The sequence below is a fragment of the Sipha flava genome, unplaced genomic scaffold (assembly GCF_003268045.1).
Source record: "Sipha flava isolate LNK unplaced genomic scaffold, YSA_version1 194_pilon_pilon, whole genome shotgun sequence".
Classification (NCBI taxonomy): Eukaryota; Metazoa; Arthropoda; class Insecta; order Hemiptera; family Aphididae; genus Sipha; species Sipha flava.
Window position 1 is genome coordinate 1,129,649 of NW_020272758.1, and position 25,375 is coordinate 1,155,023.

Below are 25,375 nucleotides of genomic sequence, written 5' to 3' on the forward strand. Positions count from 1 at the left end.
AATAACCCTTTTTTTTAGTCAATGAGGTTTGGTTGTATGAGGGTTATTACGTACTTAAATGAACTAATAATTTATTTACAGTTAATTTAACACTTTAGAGGAAGAATTTAATATTGGATTTAAAAAAAAATAATAAACAAAAAGAAGGTAATAAAATTATAATTAATTTACAAAATATGATAAATTACATATGAGCTGGTGAATTTAAAGCTATTTAAATATAAAATACTAATTGATAGAGACAGGTAAGAAGTACTAACATATGATCAAAATTGTAGGATTATTTTATAGTTAGGCAGTTTTTACGTAGGTATTTTTTTGAGAGATACACATTTAATAGAATATTTACAAGAGTTTTTTCTATCAAAGCCTGATAATCAAACATACCCAGAAAGCTTAAAAATTACTAAATATACACACATTCTCTAAATGTTATACATTTAAATATTTTATTCTGGTGAATATTACCCAGGTTAGTTTTTAAAAGTGAATAAATGTCAAATTAAAAAGAAAAGAATTAATGAAAGGAACAATGCCCTAAAACAAGTATACATTTATGTTAATAAAGTTAAAAATAAATGTTTTATACTCGTTTATTTAAATAAAATTACATACTACTAATTACTATATATCTAAAAATAAAATGTTTATACTTATATAACTAAATAGTAATCATAAATATATCGTATAATTAAGTAAATGAGTATATATAGTAAAAAAAAATATGAAAAACAATATTTTTTTTGCCTAGTTTTTTATTTCGTCTATCTATTACAATAAAAAACAATAAGATTGATTGATTAATAATGATAATAGCATGAAAAATAACGGATTAAAGACATCTCCCTTTGCAGGTATTTCGTTAGGACAGTAGTTATTAACACATTTACATTTTTACATTTAAAAAACATTATAGGTGCTCTTATTTTTGGATCTACTAGTTATATGTTTAGTCTTATATATTATTAATGATATTAAAGTATTTGTTTCAAAAAAAAAAAAAAAAAAAATACAAATAGGTACATGATACATAAAAAATAAAATAATATTTATAGTTAAATATTATAATGTATCATACAATGTATATAATACGATATACTTATTAGAATTGTAAATTTTATTTATTTTAATATTATCATACTATTTTCTAATTTGTTTTGGATGTATTGCAGTGTCTTTTAATATGATAATATTTCATATGCACACATGTACACGATATACAATTATATTCGTGTATTATAATAGAGTATTAGTTGAAATTTTAATATATTGTACGAAAACATGACGCGTCACAAAACAATAATATGATTTTATCAATTACGAAATTTCAAGCCATATTAAGACTTGAATTATTTTACAAATATTCAGGTACTCAAAAGGAATTTATTTCTGTAACATGGTATTACATAACAGTTCTTTTCAAAGTGTTTTCCGTAATACAATACAGTTAATTATGCACGTATTATAGACACGCTGTTAATGGTATCATTTTCAAATTGTTATTATCAGTATCAATTCTGTATCACTATACACCTTTAATTGATTATTTTCTAAAAATATCTGTATGTTAAAAGGCAAGTGGAAAGAAAATGAAGAACAAGAAAATTGTAAAATCTTGTGTTCCATAAACATACAAGCAAATTTATATTTGTGTATGCGTTTGTTTATATGTAGAATGAATTCTCATGTGCACGTATGTGTTTACAAATACGTGCAAGTGCGTACGTATATTACCGTCTACGAGTTTCGTCCCCAGGGTCCTTTTCGGTATTTCCAGAGGTGTGAAAATGACTCGTTTGTTAGCTTTGCGTACATTCGCTTTTCTATCACGTTTCGATCACTGCTGCTCCCGTGGTGCCAACGGTTCTAATCATCCATCTTGTTTTTGTTTTCACAACCTAGGCATTACGTCAATCACTTTGTGGGCCAATATTGATTTCCGGTTCAGAACGTTGGTACAGCATATAAACCCAAATGTTTATAATCTTTCGAAGACTCTGTTTTCCGCTTTTCTCATTCCACGTCACTAGGTCAGCGCAATTACAATTTCTAGGTCACAGTAAATGTGCAAGCAATCATATACATATATATACATCCGTGAAAATCCGCGCATACATTAGATGCAACAATTTTAATCATCATGACTCCTATATTATCTGTGTTTACACATTTATTAGTTTAGGAGTGAAATTCATGCTTAAATTTGATTTATTAAAATTATACTTTTTGAATATGTAGAGAATTTATCAATGCGCAATAATGTATACTGAAATGATCATTATTTGCAAAATTATTCTCACGCACTAAAATGTTTTTATGTAAAACAAAAATTAGAAAAAACATTTTTACTCTTTGAGTTTCTTAATGGAAATAAAAATGAATTTTGTACTATACTAATCTACTCCGAATAAGATAATTCAAATATTCAAAAATACAATCATTCCCGGAAAATTATATTAGATTAACTATTTATCTACGTTAATTTATTCAAAAATATTATATTGTTATAAACTATGTTTAAGTTGATAGTTTGAAGCAATTAAACCTCCAGAAAATGTATGGATTTTATCATAACGTGTTATTTAAGAATTAATAAATTAATGAGAGAATAAATAAACAGTAGATTCAGTAGTTCTATCTATGTATGGTTTTAAAATGTATTGCATCTAATAATTTATCACATTTTTAATAGTCTTAAAACCGTTTATTTTGATAAGGTGTAAAAATAATTGAGCCTTAACATTTTGTAGAGTATTTTTAGATTTATTCGAGTAATGAAATAACATTAAACGTTTTGTAACTTAAAATAAGTATGGTTTTTCATCCCGCTCTACATTTTTTTAGAAATAAAGGGCGTAATACAATACGGAAATTATGCTAAATTTAGCTTTGCATGAAAAATTCTTACGATAGTATCAATAGAATTATGTGTTAAATAGTTCAAGATTATTATAGCTTTTTAATCTTATGTAAAATAAAGATTTTCCATTTATCAATAAAATTAGACTTGAACTATTTACTGATGACTCAATTGATAAATTAAAAGTTTACCTAGTATATAGTTAAATGGCCTTTGTTATATTTTGGCAGAACAGAACTGTTAATGAAAAAATTATAAATTATACAATTCAGAGAAAATCCTAATTTCAAACTAAACTAATTGTATTTTTTGGATTACCAAGTTCTAGAATTTAATTTTTAATAACATTTAAAAATATAAATAATATTTTTTTATTTTAAAATTGTATGGCCTAAACTTACTTATGTACAAATATCCATTAAAAATTAATTATTTTTGCGTTAACTAATGATATTTGACGTTGTTAGGGTATATTTCAATTTAAATTCAAATTTATTAAAACCGTTTAATGTATTTATAATAATCTGTATTATGTTCAAAACAACGTAAGTTCTAATTTGTTTTTACATATCATTATGGTGTAAAATGTGCACACATTTAATCGAATTTGTAGTTTCAATTACAGAGTGTCAAACGTTTTTAAAAGAAATCTTTTTAGCACACCATACTGATTAATACGATATGATAATCTTAAAAAAGTTAATAAGTTTTATTATATAAAAGTAAACTTTATCAGTTGATAGTTATGATCTCTGGTTTTTCGTTTATTTTCTGTTCGTGCTTATATACTAATGACGGCAGAGAGGGAAAGCTACCGTTATAACGGAACGGCAGGTAAAAAATGGCCCAACAATATCGTCCTTTGGTGTTATATACATATAATAATATACACGTGTTGTACTTGTAGAGTTCTATTACGTTATTAGCGTATCCAATTTTCACGTCCATCAATCTCTCGTGTATTGCGAGTAATATATTATCACACATGCCCACGCACATACATCATATTAAACCTATTGAGCATTTCTTATCGATGAATTTTGTTCGTTGGTATTGTGGATTTGTACCACGCTCTCGGTATAATAATATTATCTCCGAGCTTTCTATAAGCGTGTTATAGCACAAGCATTATGATGTGATAACAAATGTAAATATTTATAGTAGTATGTATATATATATATAACTTTGTTGCGTCATAATAATGATACGCGAGGTAGAAATTTTGGCATGAAGTACAAATGAATACGTCATCACGTATAATAGAGTTTTGTGTTTTTTTTCATCTAATGTAATATTTAAATAAATGTGAAAACAAATCGATTCTAACATGTATATAATTGTTACATGCTGCTGTAATGCACTATAAATTCTCAATGATAATATTAAACCGCGTAGAATATTCGTGCAATAACGCCGATGTTTTTAAAGAAACATAATAATTTCATGGTGGTGAGTATTATGGACTAGATTATAAATTCTTTAGGTCAAAATGCTTCTAATACTACTTTGATATATCTTATAATTGTACAGAATATACCGCAAAATAACTGATCTGAACATCTAGTGAAAATTAGTAAATTAATACAAAATGATTAAAAACTTGAGAAAAATTCATTCAGTCCAATATTATCAGTGACAGTCCTAAGACTTGGCTGCATACTGAATGTTGATTTTAAGAAAAACGTTAAACAAGAAATATTGACGGGCTTTTCAGGAGAACACATATTTTATCAAGCTGCCAAATTCGCAGGGTTCGGTATATTAATCAGTTCACCGCGGTCGTTTTATTGAGGGTTTTCGGATTTTACCATCGCCACCACCGCCGCTTCCTTCCCAGACTTCGAAATTCATTGAATACAAAAATGACCACTTAATACGCTTGAGAGAGAACACAAGAGTCCATTGGTCTACAAGCACTACTACTACTACTACTATATTTCTGTATTTTCTATTAGCTTTTTTTCTTTGTATTTTCTAAAGGGCTTTCACTTAGACGACGAAACGGGCGTTCTTCGATTATACATATATATATATATATATATATATATATATATATATATATTGAATACTAAAAGTAGACAGCTTGCTGTAACATAGAAAATATAGGATGAAAGAGGGAAAGAGAGAGTAGGTTTCTAAGACTCGTGGTCTACACGCATGACTATCGTTAAATAAGTAAAAATTATTATATTTATTTCCACGAATTTACCGTTGAAAATAAAAAAAATAGAAGAAAATTTAATTGTGATCACCACTACTGTAGGGTGTCTAACTTACGAGTTGAAAATTAGCATTATTTGGAGATAAAAATCATGGTCAGCGACAAACTGAATTTATTCGTATGAGTAACGCATATTGTAGTAAATAATAATTTCGGACGACAAGTGAACGAGAACTATTACGATTTGACAACACTCAAACTTAATTTCGATGGTGCACGCGTTCCTATGTACGGTACAATACAAAGCACTTCACACATTTTCGTGATACTACATTATATTATGTCGGAAACGTGGATGGAGAGATAGCTATTAACGTGTCTTCTTGTCCATGTTGAAAAATTCGTGCTGGCTACTTTGACACATAAAAGTCTTGCAAAAATTGTTGTTTGTGTCTTTTTCCTTGAATTTGATCTACAAGCTGCAACGGTAAACATGTGCATAATATTTGTATTGTATTTTTTCGTTCTCCCATTGCGAACATTTATCATAAGTGATTTTTCTAGGTATTGCGAATGCTATCAGTGTACACTTTCGCATACGGTAGATAGTTTTATTTGATCCTGAGCAAAGTATCCTGATCAACAGCGTATTGTATTGAGTTAAATATTTTTTCAATACTTTTTCTGGTGTAAATGTTCATCAAAATATATTATATATGGCAAAATTACTATAAATAAAATTAGACTTTTCCTTAAACATAATTAAATCGTTCAGTTTGTGCTTTATACTGGCAATATTTTGATTTTGTTATAAATTTTCTTAAAATATGAAAAATAAAAAAAGACAAGCAGAATTACAGTGGTTTGGAGAAATACAGATATCAGGTGAGTTACAGGGGCATGTTGTATTTAATAATGATAAACTGTTTTTCAACATTTTTATTTATTTTTATTTACTAATTGAATTCTTGAAATATATACGTTTTTATGGTTAATATTTACAAATTTTTGAAATGTACTAAAAATGATTTAAAATATCATGAGGATTCGGTCAGGAAAGTGCATAGATTCTAAACCTAAATAGGTTTGAAATTATTCTTTACCATATAAAATAAATGAACCAATGTTTTTGAAAAACTATTCCAAGTAAATTAATACAGATGAATTCGTCTTTAAATCAAAATGTTTATATAAGTACATTATAATTTCGTAATTAAGTTAATTAAGCCAACTTTTACAAAAAAAAAAAAAAAAAATAATAACAATTTAATCTTTGAAAATATAAAATGTTTTAACGTATTATTTTATACTTGATGAAGAATTTGGTGTATCGTTTATTTCTTGAAAATGTTTTACGAAAACAAATAACTTTTTGTTATTTCCCTTTGGTAGAATTAAAATTAAAAATAAATATCCAAGTCAGTTTATATTATATAATATTTTACTTTATAAGTATTTAATCTATATGAATGTATAATTAAAATACTACTCACTCACTAACTGATCAATGTACAACAAAAACTATCATAGTGATTCAAATATTGAAACGTGCCTATTAATATGTTAGGTTTGGTGAATTTTTCTAAGATAAAATTATCATAACTAACGTACCCCAAAAAATAATTTTATACATTAACCAAAATGTGAACAACAGATGAATTTAAACTTCTCTTTGGATACCCTTAAGCAAGAATGATTGTTGAATTTTTACACCGAGTAACGTAATATACATGTGTAATTTTCTCCTTAGTTTTTTTTTTTTTATGTTACAATCAATGATTTTTCAAACCGTAATTTTATGAAGAATAATTTCTGTACTAACAGTATAATACAGATATAACATTTCGTGTTTAGATAAAATTATGCTGATGAAATAAAGTTCAATTATGACATTGAAGTTTAAATTTCAGTAAAATATTAATTTTTATTTGTAGTATTCCAAACATACAAAATAATGTTCGTGAGAAAATAAATTAACCTGTCAAAAATAATTTTACTAGTGGTCTTAATAATCGACTAGCTGTATTTCTCTTTAATAAATTAATTATAATAATAAATTATTGTTATTTTTTTTAGATAAGACATTACTAAATAATCAACGAACATAATATTTAAATATAATATTTACTAATATTTACGAACATATTATAATATGTATTTGTGGAATTTAACAATTTAAAATAAACCATAAAGCAATGATATTTCACAATAATTATTTTTTTTATTATCGTATCTCAAATAACGTAAGCATTATCTTATAATTCACCATACATTCAAATTAATACGTATTTCTTTAAAACAATATGTTTATTATACATATAACTAACAATAAATGTATTAATGAATAATAAATATATTAATGATACATTGAACAACCAATTTGAATTTAACGAAATCTGAAATTTAACGCATTGCTAACTCAACTTTAGGATTAACAATTCATAAATATTCATAAGCTAAAATGTAAAAACACTATCTTATAATATAATAATTAACGATTAGTAATCTTATTAAAGGGTTATATTTAATTTAAATAATAATTTTTTATTAAATACTTGATTTGGACGAAATATTTTGAGAGTATGCAATATCATGTAAAACAATGCACTTCGCGTCTGTCATATGAAGTACTGAGTAAAATATTTATTTTACGAATAATATACATCATATTACAAATTATTCAACATATGCAGAAGTTTATAACATCTCGGAATACAGAATACAGAAAACTATTTGCATACGATGGAATCTGTTGGATGTAATTATCGACTAACATGTTATGTAACGCTTTCAAGATAAATTTCTGCGTGAATTAAAATCAGCGTTTTAAATTGTTTATAAAATAGAGAGTGAGTGACGCCACCTTGGCGTTGTTTTAAATAAATTAAATTGGAAACCGCTATATCCATACACGCACTGTTCATTATTAAAATAATTTGACTTTAAATTAAACAGAAACCATGCGCTGACTTAATATTGTTACAGTATTAATAAAAATATTAATTAAGAACGTTGAACATTAATTTTCTTGATACTTATCCTCATAAGAAGAGAAGAGTATAGAAGTAAGATGAAAAAATGTTTGATTAGGTTACGAAAACTAAAAATATTAGAGATTAAAATAAAATAATCATATTCAAAACTCAGTGAGCTTCAATTATTATCTTAAGGAAATTTTTTTTTTAAACAGTCATAAAAAATCATTCTTTTAGCATCTTTAGTATCTTATCTATATGTAATGTGAATTTTAAAGAAAAAAATCTTTTATTAAAATATTATCAAAAGAACTTCAAAAGAAGTGTAATCAAAATATAAAATAAAACGTATGTGCATAATTGTAAATCACTTCGGATGTGTGATAAATAAATAATTCCATCAATCATTTTGTGCTTAATTGGTCATTATTTTGAAGCAAATAGGATATTCAGCTGAAGTATTTTAGTAAGTTTATACATTTATAATATTTTATAATTAAACATATGTATATATATATATTGTATCATTATACATTTTATAATTGCACAACGAAAATTTTACTGGTTCATAACCATAATATTGTTCAGTGTGAACGTATCATAGTAATTATATTATAGTGCATTTTGCGGAGCCTTTAGTTATCGGTATTTTATTTGTGTGGCAAAGATATCGATTAAATTCTTTCAGGAAATTTTGTAATAATTAAAAATATCTATACGCGTGTAAAAGTGTATTACAAATGTGACATGGAGTCTCACCTCCGTTTTTGGGTCGTCGCAAATTGCCCCTGCCTTCATCATCATTTATGGGCGTATCGAGGAAAATATCTCGAAACGGACCATTGAAAGGTTTAGAGCTATGTGAAATTGGAACTTGCTCTAAATCGGTTTGTGCATTTTCATGCGCGTGTTTGCGTAATATTTCTTACCTACGTGTATTTCCGTACGCATGTATTCCATTTGCATAGGAACTCCTACCACGCTACTACTACACCATGCCGTCCTCATTATTTTACCGACAAAGCTAACGTCTGAAGCACAACATATACACGCTAATAGGTTTAATTAATTATAGAGTTTACCGAGGAAAATTTAGTATAATCAGTCTCACAATAAAACCTCTGTGCGCGCTTATTATTATTATAATAATTATTATTATTATTATTATTATTATTATCATTATTGTCTATTACTAAATGGTTCTCTATCCGCTCCTCTACTGCCAAACGTTGCCATCCCAATGTCTTTATCGGATTATTATTTTGTCGAACAAATAAAAAAACGGTTTTACAATTATTGTTTTGGCTCGTACTACAATGACGCGGTGTTCCGGCGCGTTGTGACTGATGCGCTTAGAAATTGATACGTTCACGTGCGTAGTTTACTCGACGCGTTAGTTCACTCATGTATAATATTTATCTACATTTACGTGTACACTGTGGTGTTATTACTATATTATATATTGTGACTAACGAGCTTTAAATTGAATTGATTAATTGATTAATTAACTACCATTGAACAAATTACACGGTCGTAACTAATACGTATATTTCTTCGATCGGTTTGTGTGTTCGATTACAATTCGTAGTGATTTATAAAATTTTACATTTTTCTGTTTTAGACTTTAAAATTATTATTATAACTGATAAATTCTATTTAGGTAGTGTTTTTAATTAATTTTTACTTGTTATTTTATTTATTTTATTATATTTTAAATATTTTAACTTTTATAATGGTATCTATATCATGTTAAAAAATGTACATACCAAAATGATGCACATTATATTATCTTGTGATTTTATTTAACAGTTGAATATCGCTGTTGATCCATACGATTGAATACTGAATTACACCAAATTAATTTTGAAACTAAAATATTATTAGCTAACTAAACCAATAGTATATTAATGGAAAATATAGAAACAAGTTACTAAATCTAAATAAAGACATACATTTTCTTTAAAAAACTCAATTAATTAGTTTTTCAAAAAAATGTTCTTAAACTACAAATAGTAAATCATGAATATTTAGGGTTTTACTGAATCAAGTCAATCGTTTGTTTATATAATAATTACGTTTGTATATTATTTGTTGATATTTTATCATATTGCTATTGAAGTAACTATATAATATTAACCTTTAATACGCAAAAATATTCGTATACAGAGCAAGTACACGAATTGCATATCACTTGCCATTTTATGAATTTTTGGTTAATGTAGAGTTAGCACGAAAAAGCTATTAGGAGTTTGTGTATACTTGTATAATACATACAAATCAAAAATTCACTTTAAGTTTCTTTAAATTTATAATGTAATATTATTACAAGTTTTTGATTTCGTATAACATCAATTTATCGTAATTAATCGGTATTTTCTGATTTCTTAATATTACATACATAATAAGTAAGCCATTTGTTTTATGTGCATTAAATTTCTATCAATCTATACAACTTAACCTTGGCTATGTGTAATGTTAAACGTGTTTAGTGTAAAATCGTTTTAAATGCATGCATTTTGAATACGCATTTAAAATTATTCATATCGGATAAAATTGTTTTTATTTAATAGCATTTCGACGATACTACATAGTTATTGTCATGAGTCAAAAAAAATTGCTTGCAGTCTTAAATATGATTTGGCAACATTTCTCATTTGAAAAACCACAATTTATTGAATTGAAAAACGATATTTATACTTATAAAAAAAATGTGTTAGGTATTTGGTAGAAAAAAATATTATATATATTTTAACCGAAACACGACATTTGTAGACATTCCAGGAATAATTAAGAAAATTAAATTAAAAAAAAAACCTTAAGGATTGGTGGTAGAGCAGCGTTTGAATATCTTTCAAACGGGAAAAGCGTTTAAAGGAATTGAATTACGTGAGGCAAGTGTCTCTACCAGACACCGTTCTGAGAGAATTTAATTCAATGGAAGTGAACAACACACTTTACTAACTGTTCCTTCGCCATTGCGATCACATCACCGGCGACCGCGGACAAACACACAATACAATATTATTGTAGGTTCCGTACACATGCGTGCACCCGTGCTATATGAATTACTTGTTAATAACATATTATGAATATGGATTATGATTTTATAATATGTTACGTGTTACGGTTTCTACTGAGATGAATGGAAAACATTCGTGAACAATTATTTACAACATTTCCACTAAGGAGAGTGAGAAGAAAAAAAGATTTGCATTAGATTTGTTATTGATTACCATTGCTTGAAAATATTACTACCTAAAAGTTAAAATGTTTTTGAATGGTTTAAATTAAATTTTAATTTTCATGAATAAGGTACGCAATTTTAATATATTATATTTTTAACATACCAGTAAGGGTTGGGTACGTAAAATGATATCACGCATGACTTAGGACTATCAGTTATCTATAAATTAGAACACAGGTGTAATTTTTTTTTTTTTTTTAAGTTTCTAATATATGGTATATAATTATTAATTGAAATTTAAAATACTGGTATATAGTAAATAAATAAAGTTATTAAACAATTTAAAAATGTACAGAATTGGTAAAAATTTAAATGATAAAGTTTTTACAAACTCAAATCTATTATTTTTTTAAATATTTTAAAGTGTATTAAAACTTGTAAGTTACAGGATTTGTTGTCGCAGTGGTCGGATCGAACTAGTATGTTATGATTTTTATAGTCACACCAAACTCGTATGTTATTGTTTTTATAATCGGACCCAATTTCTTGTTTATGTTTATGACACATATCATCTGGGGATCAATTCGGATACACCTTAATATTTATATAATACCTAAAATTATGAGAATATAATTTACATACGCGAAAATGACAAATGTTTTCTCATTATAATTTTAATAATATAATTCACAATAAAATTTACTTAATTGTGATGGGGTTATGTGATGTGTGCCTGTGTGTTCGGTTAACCGATGACCGTGAAAATGTATTTATAAATTTCCATGTGGTGATAGCGCGGATCGTAGTGTGCTCGCATCATTATATTAATTAGTAATTGAGCTATGCCTAATGTATTTTTTTAAATAGTTGGCGATTGAAGCAATTTTAAAATTTAATTGTTTTAAATTTTCTAGTTAATTACAGAAAAAAATTATACAATGTTCAATAAATATATTAGAGAACAGTTATCCAGGAATAGGAAAAAGATTAATGTAGAAGATGATGTTTGTAATTTACATATCCTCGTAAATACGACACTGCTTTATGGACACATGTTACATTATATTAGATTAGTAAAGTATCGTCATTGACCACACACGTCGTCTTATTCAAAACAGTATCATAATAAAACATAATAAATATTTTATGCTAATACAGTTCAAAATATGATATTTAATAAAATAAAATAAAATACAAATACCCCTACAGTTGTTCTCATTCACAATTTACTTATATATACGACTCGTACATACACGAGTGTGTGTGTTTGTATGTGTGTGCGCGCGTGTGTGAGTATTTGTGTTTATGTGCCTGGTCAATTATAGTCTGTAATCTATTTTATGGAAATGACTTTTAGTATTTAATATATTTATTTTCCAATTAACAGGATAGGTGTTATTTGGTTCCAATTGGTTCATTTTTTATATAATTATTTTTAAATTAAGGAAGATGAAAAAAAAAGTTTACCCAAGATGAATATAGATAAAGTTTATAGTTACTATTAAAAGTATATCGTATCGAAAATGTAAATCATGAATAACAGTTTCAATTTTCATCGATAAAAAAAAAAAAAAACTACTAGTGAAGCTATTTTACAATTATTTCATTAAACGTTTGGTCAAAATAAAAAAGAAAAAGTAACTTTAGTCTTTGAAATACTGTACAATATCTTTGATAGAAATGTAAAGGTATTTAAAAGAAAAAATATGCCGAAATAATATGTGTATAATATAATATTGTATATAAATATATTGATAATATTAGGATCCACGAAGGGGCGAAAGAAACGTGATAACTTAAGAAGGGCTTTCGTTTCATACTTCTAGCGGTTTAAAGTGCCGTAACGTTCAGATCGTAATGGACGTATTTTATATTTATATATCATGGCACGTAATGTTCTGGTGACATATATGATAATAATAAAGTCAAAAATATTCCATCGACTAAAACATCATAAATTTTGACAAAGGTATCGCGAAACGGTTGGACAGAATGTACGGTCCCCCATCATTTCCTATAAATCGAAACATTATTCTTATTTGTTTAATAACAATACGGTCGCCATAGCTCTGGACAGCACGAATAGTAATATGTGCTGGAGGACGTAATATACAAATGAAAGCGAAAGAGATCCATTTTGTTTGTGAGATTGGGTTTGCATTCTATTTTGTCAGTAGTCTATTTTAAAATAGATAGGTATAAATAAATACTGTACGCATCATAAATATAAAAACGGTCTTTATAAAAGGTTTTCCTTAAAATTATTCTCATTATTATTATTCATACATCTAATGTAGATAAAATTAGTAAATTAAATGCCGTAACATACCTAACAAATCGTTATGCTATAAGTTTCACATGTACGACTTACTAAGGCTCGTTTGTTGTTCGAACTTAGTTCGTTTATTGCGCAAATCTTTTCTCCGCAATTATTTTCTCTAATTTATTGTCATTACTACACACACAAAAATACAAATACATATTTAAAATGATTAGTTTGAAGTATATCACTTTGTATAGATACTTAAAAATATAAAGATACGAGTACATTCATATCAACCAGGACGAATTATTTATATATTTGTTTTTTATGTATAGATCTTTCTTAATAAATAAGAATATTTTAACTATTAAAAATATTTTTTTTTTTAATTTAGTTAACAAATAAGTTAATTCAAATTTAAATAACATAAATTATAAAAATTTAAAAAATTTTTTACTAACTTAACTTCAATTAATAAGTTAGATTTATTAAAAAAAAAAAAATGTCTTACATTAGACGTCCATATAAGTTACATATACATAATATACATACACATATATCTAAGGGTAAACATTTATGAAAATTAAAATGTATAAAAAATCGCATTCAAGAATATTTAAGAATAAATATATTTTTTTTTTTTTTTAAAAAAGGCCTTTGAGACCATCTTGCCATAAAACAAATCCTTTCCCATTCTTCTCTATTCTCCGCAATCTTCTTCCAGTCCATGTGATCATATTCCGCTCCACCATTACTTAGGAAATCTTTTTTAATTCCATCTTCCCAGCGTAGCCTTGGTCTACCCAATGGTCTTTTCCTCTTTGGGTTTTCTTGGAGTACCCTTTGAACCATTGAATCTTGCTTCCTAACTGCGTGTCCAACTTACTCCGTTTGATCTCGTTTATAATATTTGGTCTATTGAAAAGCTCTATCAGTTCTTGATTATGCCTTTTTCTCCATCCTTGAAGCTCTTGATCATATATAAGTCCATATATTTTACGAAGTGCCTTCCTTTGATGGGGGTGGACAGGGATCATCATTGGATTCGTTGTATCCATATGTAAATGTATCAACTGGTACTTCATAATTGAGTAGCTTTTCAAAGTACTCTGCCCATTTCTCCATTATTTTTTCCTGATTCGTCACTAGGCTTCCATCTTCCTTTTTCAGAATTTTTTTTTGTTTTCTATATCCGCCTTTAAAACTATTTACCTTGTGATATAGCTGCCGTGTATTGTGTGATCTGCAATCTTGTTCTGCCTTCCTTATTACATTTTTAACATACTTTCTCTTTTCATATCTAAAAATGCTTTGAGCTTCTTTCTTTTTAACTCTAAAGATTCTTTCTTTTTCCTGGTTGCTAGCATAATTTAGCCATCTTTCTCTTGCTATTTTCCTTTTTTTTAGGGCTTCTTAGCATGTAGCATTAAACCAGGGTTTTTTTGTTCTATGGGCTTTCCCTACAACTTTCTCCGACACATTTCCAAGGGTATGTTTAATTATTTTCCATTGCTCATCTACTGTTTCGGGTTTTGAGTTAAATTCTCACGCCATTTTCTGTATGTTCTTTTGAAACTTTCTAGCTTTTCTACTATCCTTGAGTTTCTCTACATCATACCTGCCAATTTCCGATCTCATATTCCTACTCATTGTTTTTAGCTTAACCCTAAGATTCCTAGCCACTAAGAAATGGTCAGAGTCGCAGTCAGCTCCTCTGTATGTTCTTAAATCCGTTATGTTATTGGCAAATCTCTCATTTATTAATAAATGATCTATTTGGTTTACGTGCCTACCATCAGGTGACATCCACATCCCTTTATGTATGTTCTTATGCGGGAACATTGTACTCTCGACTTTAATACCTTTCCCTATGGCCATATCCACAAGTTTTGTGCTATTGTCATTAGTCATGTCGTGTAAACTGTGAGTACCAATAGTTGGTCTATATAATCTCTCTTTCCCTATTTTGGCGTTCATGTCTCCTAGTACAATTTTTATTTTGCTATTACTAATCCCTTCTAGTAGTTGTTCTATCTCAGTATAAAAATTCTTCTTTTCCTTGTTGTGATTTGTCCTCCGTAGGTGCATGTACGTTAATGGATACGATATCGAACCATTTAGTCTCTATTTTTAGCAACGCCAGTCTTGGGTTAATTATTCTAAAATCTTTTACGGTTGGTACTATATTCTTACGTATCGCAAAACCAACTCCATACTATACTCTTTCATCACACCCCCCATAAAGGATTGTCATATTGCCCATGTCTATACTTCCTGCTTCCTTCCATCTTATTTCTTGCAGAGCTACTACCCCTAGACCATATTTTTCTACTTCCTTAATCATGCTTTGTGCAGCATCGGGTTTGTACAGAGTTCGTACGTTCCAAGTTCCAAAAGTAAGTTCCGTTTTTCCGTTTCCATTAAATCTAGTCCGAGGCTTGTTCTTAGGATCCTGAACAAAGCATTTTTACGAGGCAGCGTTGTTAGCCCTGCGTTCAACCCCCAACCTGGAGGACCAGACTACCCCAATCACTTAAGGTCAGGGTATGGCTACTGCAGTGTACTGGAGGTACACTGGGCGATGGGAGTGCCACTTTCCCAACGCCTCACAGAATAAATAATTAATAAAAAAATTCTAAATTTTAATTCTAATTAGACTAGAAAAAATATGGAGATGGTTACAAAACTAACAGGAAAAATAATAGAAATACTCTGAATAATTAATACCTAGTATTTTATTAAAGTATTATAAAATATATAAAGAATATAATACATAAAATATTTGAAATTTTTTTCCGTAGCCAAAAAGAAAATTATATTTTCTTAGAATTTAAATAGTTATTAATAGATTATTAAATGCATATGATACTTATTGTTATTTGTTACCTGATAAAATTGAATGTCAGGAATATAGTCAGAGAAATAATTTTAAATAAATTATATTTTTACACGTGCTGTTGAAATTTGGCAAATCTACCACTATTGACATGTATGCCATAGGTTCACCACCTATACTTTAAACAATGCCTAGGACATAGGTATAAATACTATAGGTACAATAATATACCAACATATTACCTAAATTATTATTTTCAATATTTTAATATACTAAAAAAAATGAATTAGAACAATATAACGTACTTAAATAATTATTGTCAATGTCAATTGTATGACAAAAAGTAAATGTATGATATACCTACAGGTACCTAATGATGTAAACAATTAAAAACTTTTAATTTATTGCAATAAAAACTTGAAAGGAAAAATTATACAATGTTACACTTAACAAATAGTAGATTGGTCACTGATAAGTGAACAATGGTATGTGTGGTGTATATGTGTTATGTGATTGTGATATAAACTAGGTTTTATGGGTATATGAACATAATAATAAGTATCTATTTTTGTAATTTACATTTACGGCCACTTTTCATAATAACCGTAATGTAATTCACGTGTGGCATGGCTATTTTTAATTAATGTACCATGAAGCAAAAAGAAAATTTCTTTTTTTTTATGCCTTTATGTAATAAAATAAATTAACACCGAAATTTTCGTCTTTTCGAAAAAATTAACCGATCTCTCCTTTCCCATCAAACAGTGATCATACGTATATGCATAACGATTATACCGAGAGTTTGATGCTGTTATATGTTTTTAGTTTAATTATCAAATAAAACATGGTAAAAAAATGGCCTAATTTATAAAACCAGTATAAAGTATTACACCGTACGTGTGTAATATTCTATAATGCAAATGCTAAATTATATGTGTACATTTTTATTTACTATGTACAAACAGTAAATATAATAATATTATCATACCACGGCCTAAAATACTTTCCATCTCCTGAATATCAAATTTTGTCAATTACAAGTGTATGTAAGATTTTGGATAGTATTTTGGGCGTAACAAATTCCAAAAGTTCTTTTGGTATGGAAATCTGTTAATTTAACAATTTAATTGAAATGTGTATTCCTTGAAATCAGATGTGTTTTAGACCCAGTATTATACTCTTATTTGTATCGCAGAGTACTGTATAGTATGGACTGAGATGATCGACGATACAACAGTGGTGTACCAGAGACATCACTCGTAAAATAGAATTGACGAATTTACATGGAAGCCATGGTCATATAAACATTTTGAGACTAACGATTATTTTTATTTTGCGTGCACTACATGATTTCATAATAACAAAAAATAAATATTTTTATTCCTTTTATAGTCCTTTAATAGTGTTTAAATGGTCAACTACTTTTTCCGGGATCCCTATTATTAGTTAATTCCATAATAAATATTCTTATCTTAAAATATAAATACAATATTCTGCTAAAACTTATTAGATTTTATTTTTCATAATTTTCTAAATTATCTAAGCTTGTTATTAAAAGCACTATTACAAAAAATATTTTTCTGGTAAAATTCAAAACAACATAATTAATGAAAATATAATACGTTCATTTTTAGTTAACTTGGAAGGAAACGAGTTAAATTATTTAGTTATGTTAATTTACCAATAAAGAAATAAATTAAGTTAATAAGCTAAATTAATTTAACTTTTACTTAACTTTTAACTTGTTAATTTGTTTATAATATTATATAATTTAATACGTAATGAAAGAAAATTATAACTCGTATACTTATGTATCTGAACTGTGTTAAAAATCAAAGCATTATAACTACCCATTGAGTCAAATATTTACTATTTTATTACTCCTCTACTTTTTTAATGTACTGTAATAGTACCTACTATCTAATATACCTACATCCACTGTTTTTAATTTCGTAAATTTAATCATAAATACAGAAAACTTGAATAGATATGTAGATGAAAATTAGTTTTATTTCATATGAATTTATATTTTTTTACTGAATCAATGATAAGGATATCAAAGTGGATAAATATGCACTAGTATTAAATGAGAGTGAAAGGAAAAAATGGTAGATATAGCGTTAAATGGATTACCTTGTTAGTTACAGCTTAACTCGTTTCGAATAAATGTTCTTTCGAGATGAATCGTTTTCATCCATTTAGATCCTACAACGTGTGTTTAATGAGAAAACATGGGATAGAAAACTGTCGTAGATGTTGCCAAATTAAAACGGATATCTGTTGATAGTGATCATTCGCGTTCATTAAATACAGAAAAAATAGACGTTTTAATAAGTCATAAAATAAAAATGTATAATTATTTTATTTTATGTTATTTTTTATATATGTATAAAAAACTACTGATGTCATCAGTTTTTCTCAAATTTTTAACATGTTTTCCTCTTGTGCCAAGAGTGAAAAATCCATTACTTTCAAAAATAATTATAGAGTTACTATATTTAATCATTTTTATTCGTTTGTAATTTGGCTCAAAGTATTGAATTTTTTTTTTAATGGAGTTTAAAAAACTGTTCGTTTTTAATTTATTATTGAGCCCTTGTACACGAATCGGACCTCACAAGGATGGTCGTTAATTTCTATGACGTTAAACAATAATAATATAAACGAATTGGCTTTTTTGTGCTGTATCTATAATATTCGAATTGAATATTGATACTGAAATTATGTTAATTTCAACGATTTTTAATTTAAATTTGTATTTTGTCATCATAATACTATCAGTAGAAATATTTATCAAATTACTAGTCATAAAATAGTTCTAAAATATTGTCATTTAATTTAATTTTTGAATTATCATGTACAACATTCGATTTCAATATATATTATATGTTACGTGTGTGTGTCAGACAATAAATAAAAATGTATTTAACTTTGACGTGAAGATTTTAGTAGCATTAAATATATAGTACTTTTTAGTATTTAACATATAGTTTTCAATTAGATATTTACATTTTTTTTTTTATGAACATTATATTAAGACGGTAATTGTTTGATAAAGTATACCTTCTGTTTAATGCAGTAGGTACTGAATTCACATACACATTCTATTTATCACGTGCGCGTATAGAAAATATTTTATAGATAATTTATACATCTATATGTACATGTCACATGCGTATACGTGTATATATATAATATACATACTCGTGTGGGGGTAGTTGTGTATAATGTGTGATTAACAATGATTAACAGAACAAAAGAAAAACTACAATGAGGTGTTTAATATACTCTGAACACACCAAAATACCAAATCTCATGATTTATGATAGTTTCGCGTGTAAAGCCCTTTCAGCGAACAAAGTATTAAGGAATCCGACTATTATTATTATTTATTTGTTTTAATTCACATATTATACATATCTTTAATTGTAACGTTGGGTACGCAGAAAACTCCAAATGCAAAGTCAATTGTCGAGTTGTACGACGTTACTGTGCTATTCATAACGCATGAATAAATTCCATATTATTAATTTTTTTTCGGCAACTATATCGTTTTACCGTTCATATTACTGCTATGCTTTGACAGTATTTTTGCTATTCATGGCGGGTCAAAATAACATGATATCAATTTCATTTACGTGCATACACCATACGTATATGTCCATGTAAAATATTGTGATAATAGACACAAAATATGCATTCAACTAAATCTATAGAGAAATATCTTAAATTAGATGATAGCCTTAAAATAAGATTATTTACTATGTTAAAATATTTAATTAACATTATTTTTCCCTTCTGAGCATCGGTATTTGAATATCGATTATATTTTAATACTTTGTATTAACTAATGTGTATAATATGTTATTGTTAATAACTGTACGTTATTACTTTCGTGCTCTAAAAATAATATTTTTTATATATATATATATATATATATAAAATCACAATCTTAACATATTTTTTGAATTATTTTGTTCTTGATCTCTTAGTTTTATTTTAGTTTTGAAACTATAAAATTGCATTACTGAACATTTTAGGAATATTGACTAATATTGTTTTTCCTCGTAACCCTTATATATATTATATATATTTTTTGTGGTTTTAGAAAGTAATAACTATATCTTTTATTTGACAGCATTTAAAAAATATTTATATATAGTTTGCTTTAATGTTGACCGAAATATAAATGGAATTTTATTCGATTGTTGAGAATTATATATATTTTGGTTTGAATCGTCTGTAGCATTGAGCTTTGTTCTGTAAAATTCTTAAAACTAACTATAAAACATATTATTATTTATAAAATTATTAATAACTCCATGAAATTAATTATTTTATCATTGGCGTTTGCAAAGGATTAGCTGAGTATGTAGCATGGATATGTAGTATGGATACCATGAACCCATAAACATAATTTCATTTTTGTTAAATAACTTACACTTCTTATTTTATATTATATATTCCCAACGAAACGTTAAAATGACTCTTGGGTGAAAAATATAAACAGTTTAATATTATAAAAGTTGCCTTATATGTAATTCATTATAATTACGCTTATAAATTAAATTTTTAACAAGCATATATCTTGTTATATAACTTATAAGCGTTGAAAATAAACTATTATGATAAATGGTTATAAAACATAATTAGTTAAAAAAAAACTTCATATTTTATTATTTTAAATTTTATTATCGTAAAGTACTCCAATTTTTTGATTACTAATATACCACCTAATTTTTAAAATTTGTATGGAAAATAATTAATATACATAATACATTATTCTTTTTCGGATGTTGAAAGGGGAAAGAGTGAATATTTATATTGGTATTGTGTATGAATATATGTGTTGTTTGGCATTTATTTTATTATTCAGATATGTATATACTCACACATTATACACACTGGAAAATGTATTTTATTTTCACTAGAATGTTAATGGCAAGTATTGCCCGCACGTTCCATCCTTTGAAAGAAAAAAAAATGTTCGTTACGTGAACTGCTAACTGATTCGGATTTAATGCGACATTTCAAATGTCACATTAGATTTTGGTTTGGGTGGATGAGAAATACGATAAATTTAACTTTTTTTTTTTTACAGTTTTTGCTTACCTCTAACATGATATACTAATTGTTATTCCGGTCATTTTTCATTTAATTTATTGCCTTCTAGTCATTTTTATTGAACGACTAAATTATATTATTTGTTCTAAATTATTTATTTTTGAATGATTTTTTTATAGTGCTCAAAACTAATAGTGATAGTGAATGTATGCATTTAATTGGTGAACTATTTATTCATGAACAATACGTAGCCGATTAAATGTTTAGTTTTTTAATAATAATAATGATTGTTATTATTAATCATAACTTACGATTAAATAATGAGAAAATGGTCGAGACGGAGAGCTGTTTTCTATTTCAGTAATCTCTCTTGTCCTAGGGACAAAACATTTAGCCGGTAGTTCCGGTCGTCCATCCGACCGACCGACGGCCTCAGTAGATCTTTTCGTGAGAAATTAAAAACCAATATTTCGGACCATGGCGGCGGAACAATAGCATAATCTGTAGCTGCAGCAGCAGCTTTGGTGGTGGTGGTATCGTGTGCAACGAGCGTGGAAAAATCTGTATCCAAAATAACCCTTTCCTCGTTACTCTAACTCACTGCTCTTCTGCCGGTCGTTTCGCACACCAAAAAGACCTACTACTCTAGGCTAATTATTAACGCCCGCCAACAATATTAACATGCAAAACCCAACGCCATTCGGTTTATCTGTTAATTGGCCCGGAAATTTACGACTACGCTACTCTAGCTCATAATCTTTTCTTTCCTCCCCATCGCCTCGATCCTCATCCCGTGATTGTACGAAAAAAAAAACTCGTCGTCGTCGTCCTTTCGACCCACCTCCGACCCTTTTGTGATGTACTTGAACCGGTGATGGTAGCAGCAGTGGCTAGGGTATTTAATTAAATTTCGTACCGAAAGGCATGACCAATTGGCCGGATTATACGACTGTTTATTCAACGGATCCTACTACCTCCTATCCCACTCGACCTACCCGTACGTCTCATACACCCGATTGTAATCACATATTGTGCCGGTAATTTTTGGGGAAACTGACTACAAGTTCAATGACGATTCTTCGCGGTAAGCGGGATTCATTCACTAGCGCACGAGTATGATAGTATACTCACATAAAGCAATTCGCATTCAAATAATATTATATTCTATGTATTTTTAAACAAAATTCCGGAATATTATTTATCTTCGTTCTGAAGATTTTTTTCTTAGTTATGTTTGTTTTGAATACAGTTTTTGGTTGTACATAGCGTATTACATATGAGTGGCAAGGTAATACACGTCGATTGGTGTACAAATGAGTGACAAATATAAATAAGTCAAACAGCATACCTATGATCTCGAAATGACTATAAAACAGTTTTTACATGTTATAATGTTATTTAAGTACTTAAATTACATGGTACAGATAATGGACTTACGAAATAATTCCTCTTTTGGTACAAATAATGAGTATATTTTAAGAAATAATCTTATGCGTAATTATTTATGTTGTAACAATGCTCTTTGTCATTTTATTTGATTATCATTGAGTATAAATTATAAAATTCCAAACATCTCCCCAGGCAAATCTGTTATTAATACATTATAAATTTTGAGGTGAGTTTAAATGAACTAATTATAATTCCGTATAATTTTGCCGTTGTTCACTTTATTCATAACAATATCAACAAACATTAAATCTTAAAAAGTTTTAACGCAGAACGTTCGTTCTCAAAAACGTGTTTTTATCAAACAATTAAAATTAATTTTTTTTTCTTTATACCTTAGTATTCTCGTTAGTGTGAAATCTCTAAAATAGTTATATTTTTTTTTGAATTTTAAAAATTATTATTTCCTTAAATATATAAAAATAAAATAAATATGATCCGTTAATTTCTAGTTATATTATAAAGATCCAAATACATTAAAATTGCTTGTCCATATAAACATTATTAGCGTTCCCAATTGTTTTTGACTGGTGACATTAATGGTTGGAAATGATTTTTTTACATCGCGTAGTCTTTCAATGAATGGAATTTATAAGAGATAAATTAAATTTAAATGAATGAATGTATTGTTATTGCCTATCTTATTATTTATTATTGTTAAAGATAGTGATAAAAAAAATAGTTTTTAGATTTTATATATTAGATTGACTTACGATGAATTTCATAGATTGACAATATGGCCACTTTTTTTTTTTTTTTTAGTTTTGACGTAAGAGGTATGGCGTTGGACCAAGCACGCCATTATTCGTCACCCGACGTTTTCGGCAGTCGTGCGACTTTTAAGACAGTCACAGATCCTGCGTGTCTATTTGTGGATGAAGTACACCGGAACGATGAAGGCGTGTATAGATGTCGTGTAGATTTCCGGAACTCTGCCACCAAAAGCTTCCGGTACAATTTGTCTGTTATTGGTAAGTGATTTTATTTTGATTCTAATTAGTCGACATCATATCAATTCAAATTTTTTAAAACATGATTTGTATTGATTATTTATTAAACAATTTGATAATCAGTTAAACCACATAATTTAAACTATATACCTCCAATAAGATAATATACCCTACCTGATAGGCTAAATTGTGTAGTAAGTGTGTAAACATTTGTAGGTTTTTGATATGTTTTATGGGTAGTTTAGAGGTTAGGGCTAGTTAAGTTCGATAACATTATTAATTATACATTAACAAAAAAAAGAAATAGAGACATTATATTGAACATGAAATAATCCCCATAAAAAAAAAATTAAATTATATTAAATTATTAATAAAATATCGAATAGGAGTATTATTAATAATTAACCGTATAAGTATGCATAACAAAAATTTGTCTTGAAAATAAGTAGAAAACTTACACTTTTGTTTGTGACAATATAAATTAAAAAAAAATCAAAAACAAATATTATCACGTAGTAGAATCAGTTCAAAGTAATAATTTAAACTTTACTTCCTACTACCTACATTCGTCTTACCCACATATTTACAATCATGTGTAAAAACTAAATAATAACAATTATATAATACTTCACTACAAAAATATGCATAATTAAGACGAAAACGTATAAAATATTTCACACATTACTATTTTTTTCTATCGCAAAACAATTTTCAGTCCTTAAACGTTATTGATGGAATGTTCACAATAATAAGTAACATCACATGTTTAATACGTAATCGTAAAGTTCCATTAGCATAGACTTTCAGAATAATAAATAACATTGTAAAGGACCTAAGAGTTATTTGGGGTAGAAAACATACTTATATGTTTTTGTACAAAATCTGCCCTGTTACAATATTGTTAACTAGAAAATAATGAAATAAGTGTATTACAGCGTATTTTTTCATCTCAAAAATGTAATATCGGAGTAATTATAGCTAATGGTAATTATAAATTGTGGACATATTGACTATTCAAAAATAATGTAAAAAAATATGAACCCTAATTTTAATCGTTTGAAAAATATTGAGAACACTTGATTTTCATAAATTCAAAAGCTAGAATTATTTCGACCCTATTCTCGAATCATCATCATAATAAAATTAATTATCTTAATTATTATTGAACAATTAAAATACTTAACGAAACCGATAGATAAGTAATGAACAAACATGATTTATATGGTTCACATTATTATATCCGAAAATGAACATTTACCTTTCTGCTATTGATGATTGTTAGGATATTACATTTTAGCGTGAATTTTCGGTAACTAATACTTGAGAACCAAGTAAATTTGCGTATGAAATTTTTATATGAATAGCGAACGGAAAAGACGCACTGATAAATATTTGGAAAGCTACAACGAACGACATTGGATATAGTATTTAACGTGATGAATGGCAGAGTATGGTTGATTCCCGGTTGTGGTGTATTATATCTGCATAACTTACTTATCCTGAAACTTAGGTTGACTTTTGTGGGGGTTGAACCAAAATAAATAAACAACGTCGCAGCACAATAGTATTGTTACACAGGTACACATACTCACACACACACACACACACACACACACACACACACACACACACACAC

The 25,375-nt window shown here is 27.5% G+C and overlaps 1 protein-coding gene across 1 annotated transcript in view; it reads left to right on the plus strand.

Annotated features, from left to right (window-relative positions):
* LOC112681662 (B-cell receptor CD22-like) overlaps positions 1-25,375 on the plus strand; it is a 356,479-nt gene that overhangs the window by 125,249 nt on the left and 205,855 nt on the right. The window contains exon 3 of the mRNA XM_025551937.1: positions 23,552-23,760. Coding sequence (XP_025407722.1) covers positions 23,552-23,760 — 209 coding nt within the window. The remainder of the gene's footprint in view (positions 1-23,551; positions 23,761-25,375) is intronic.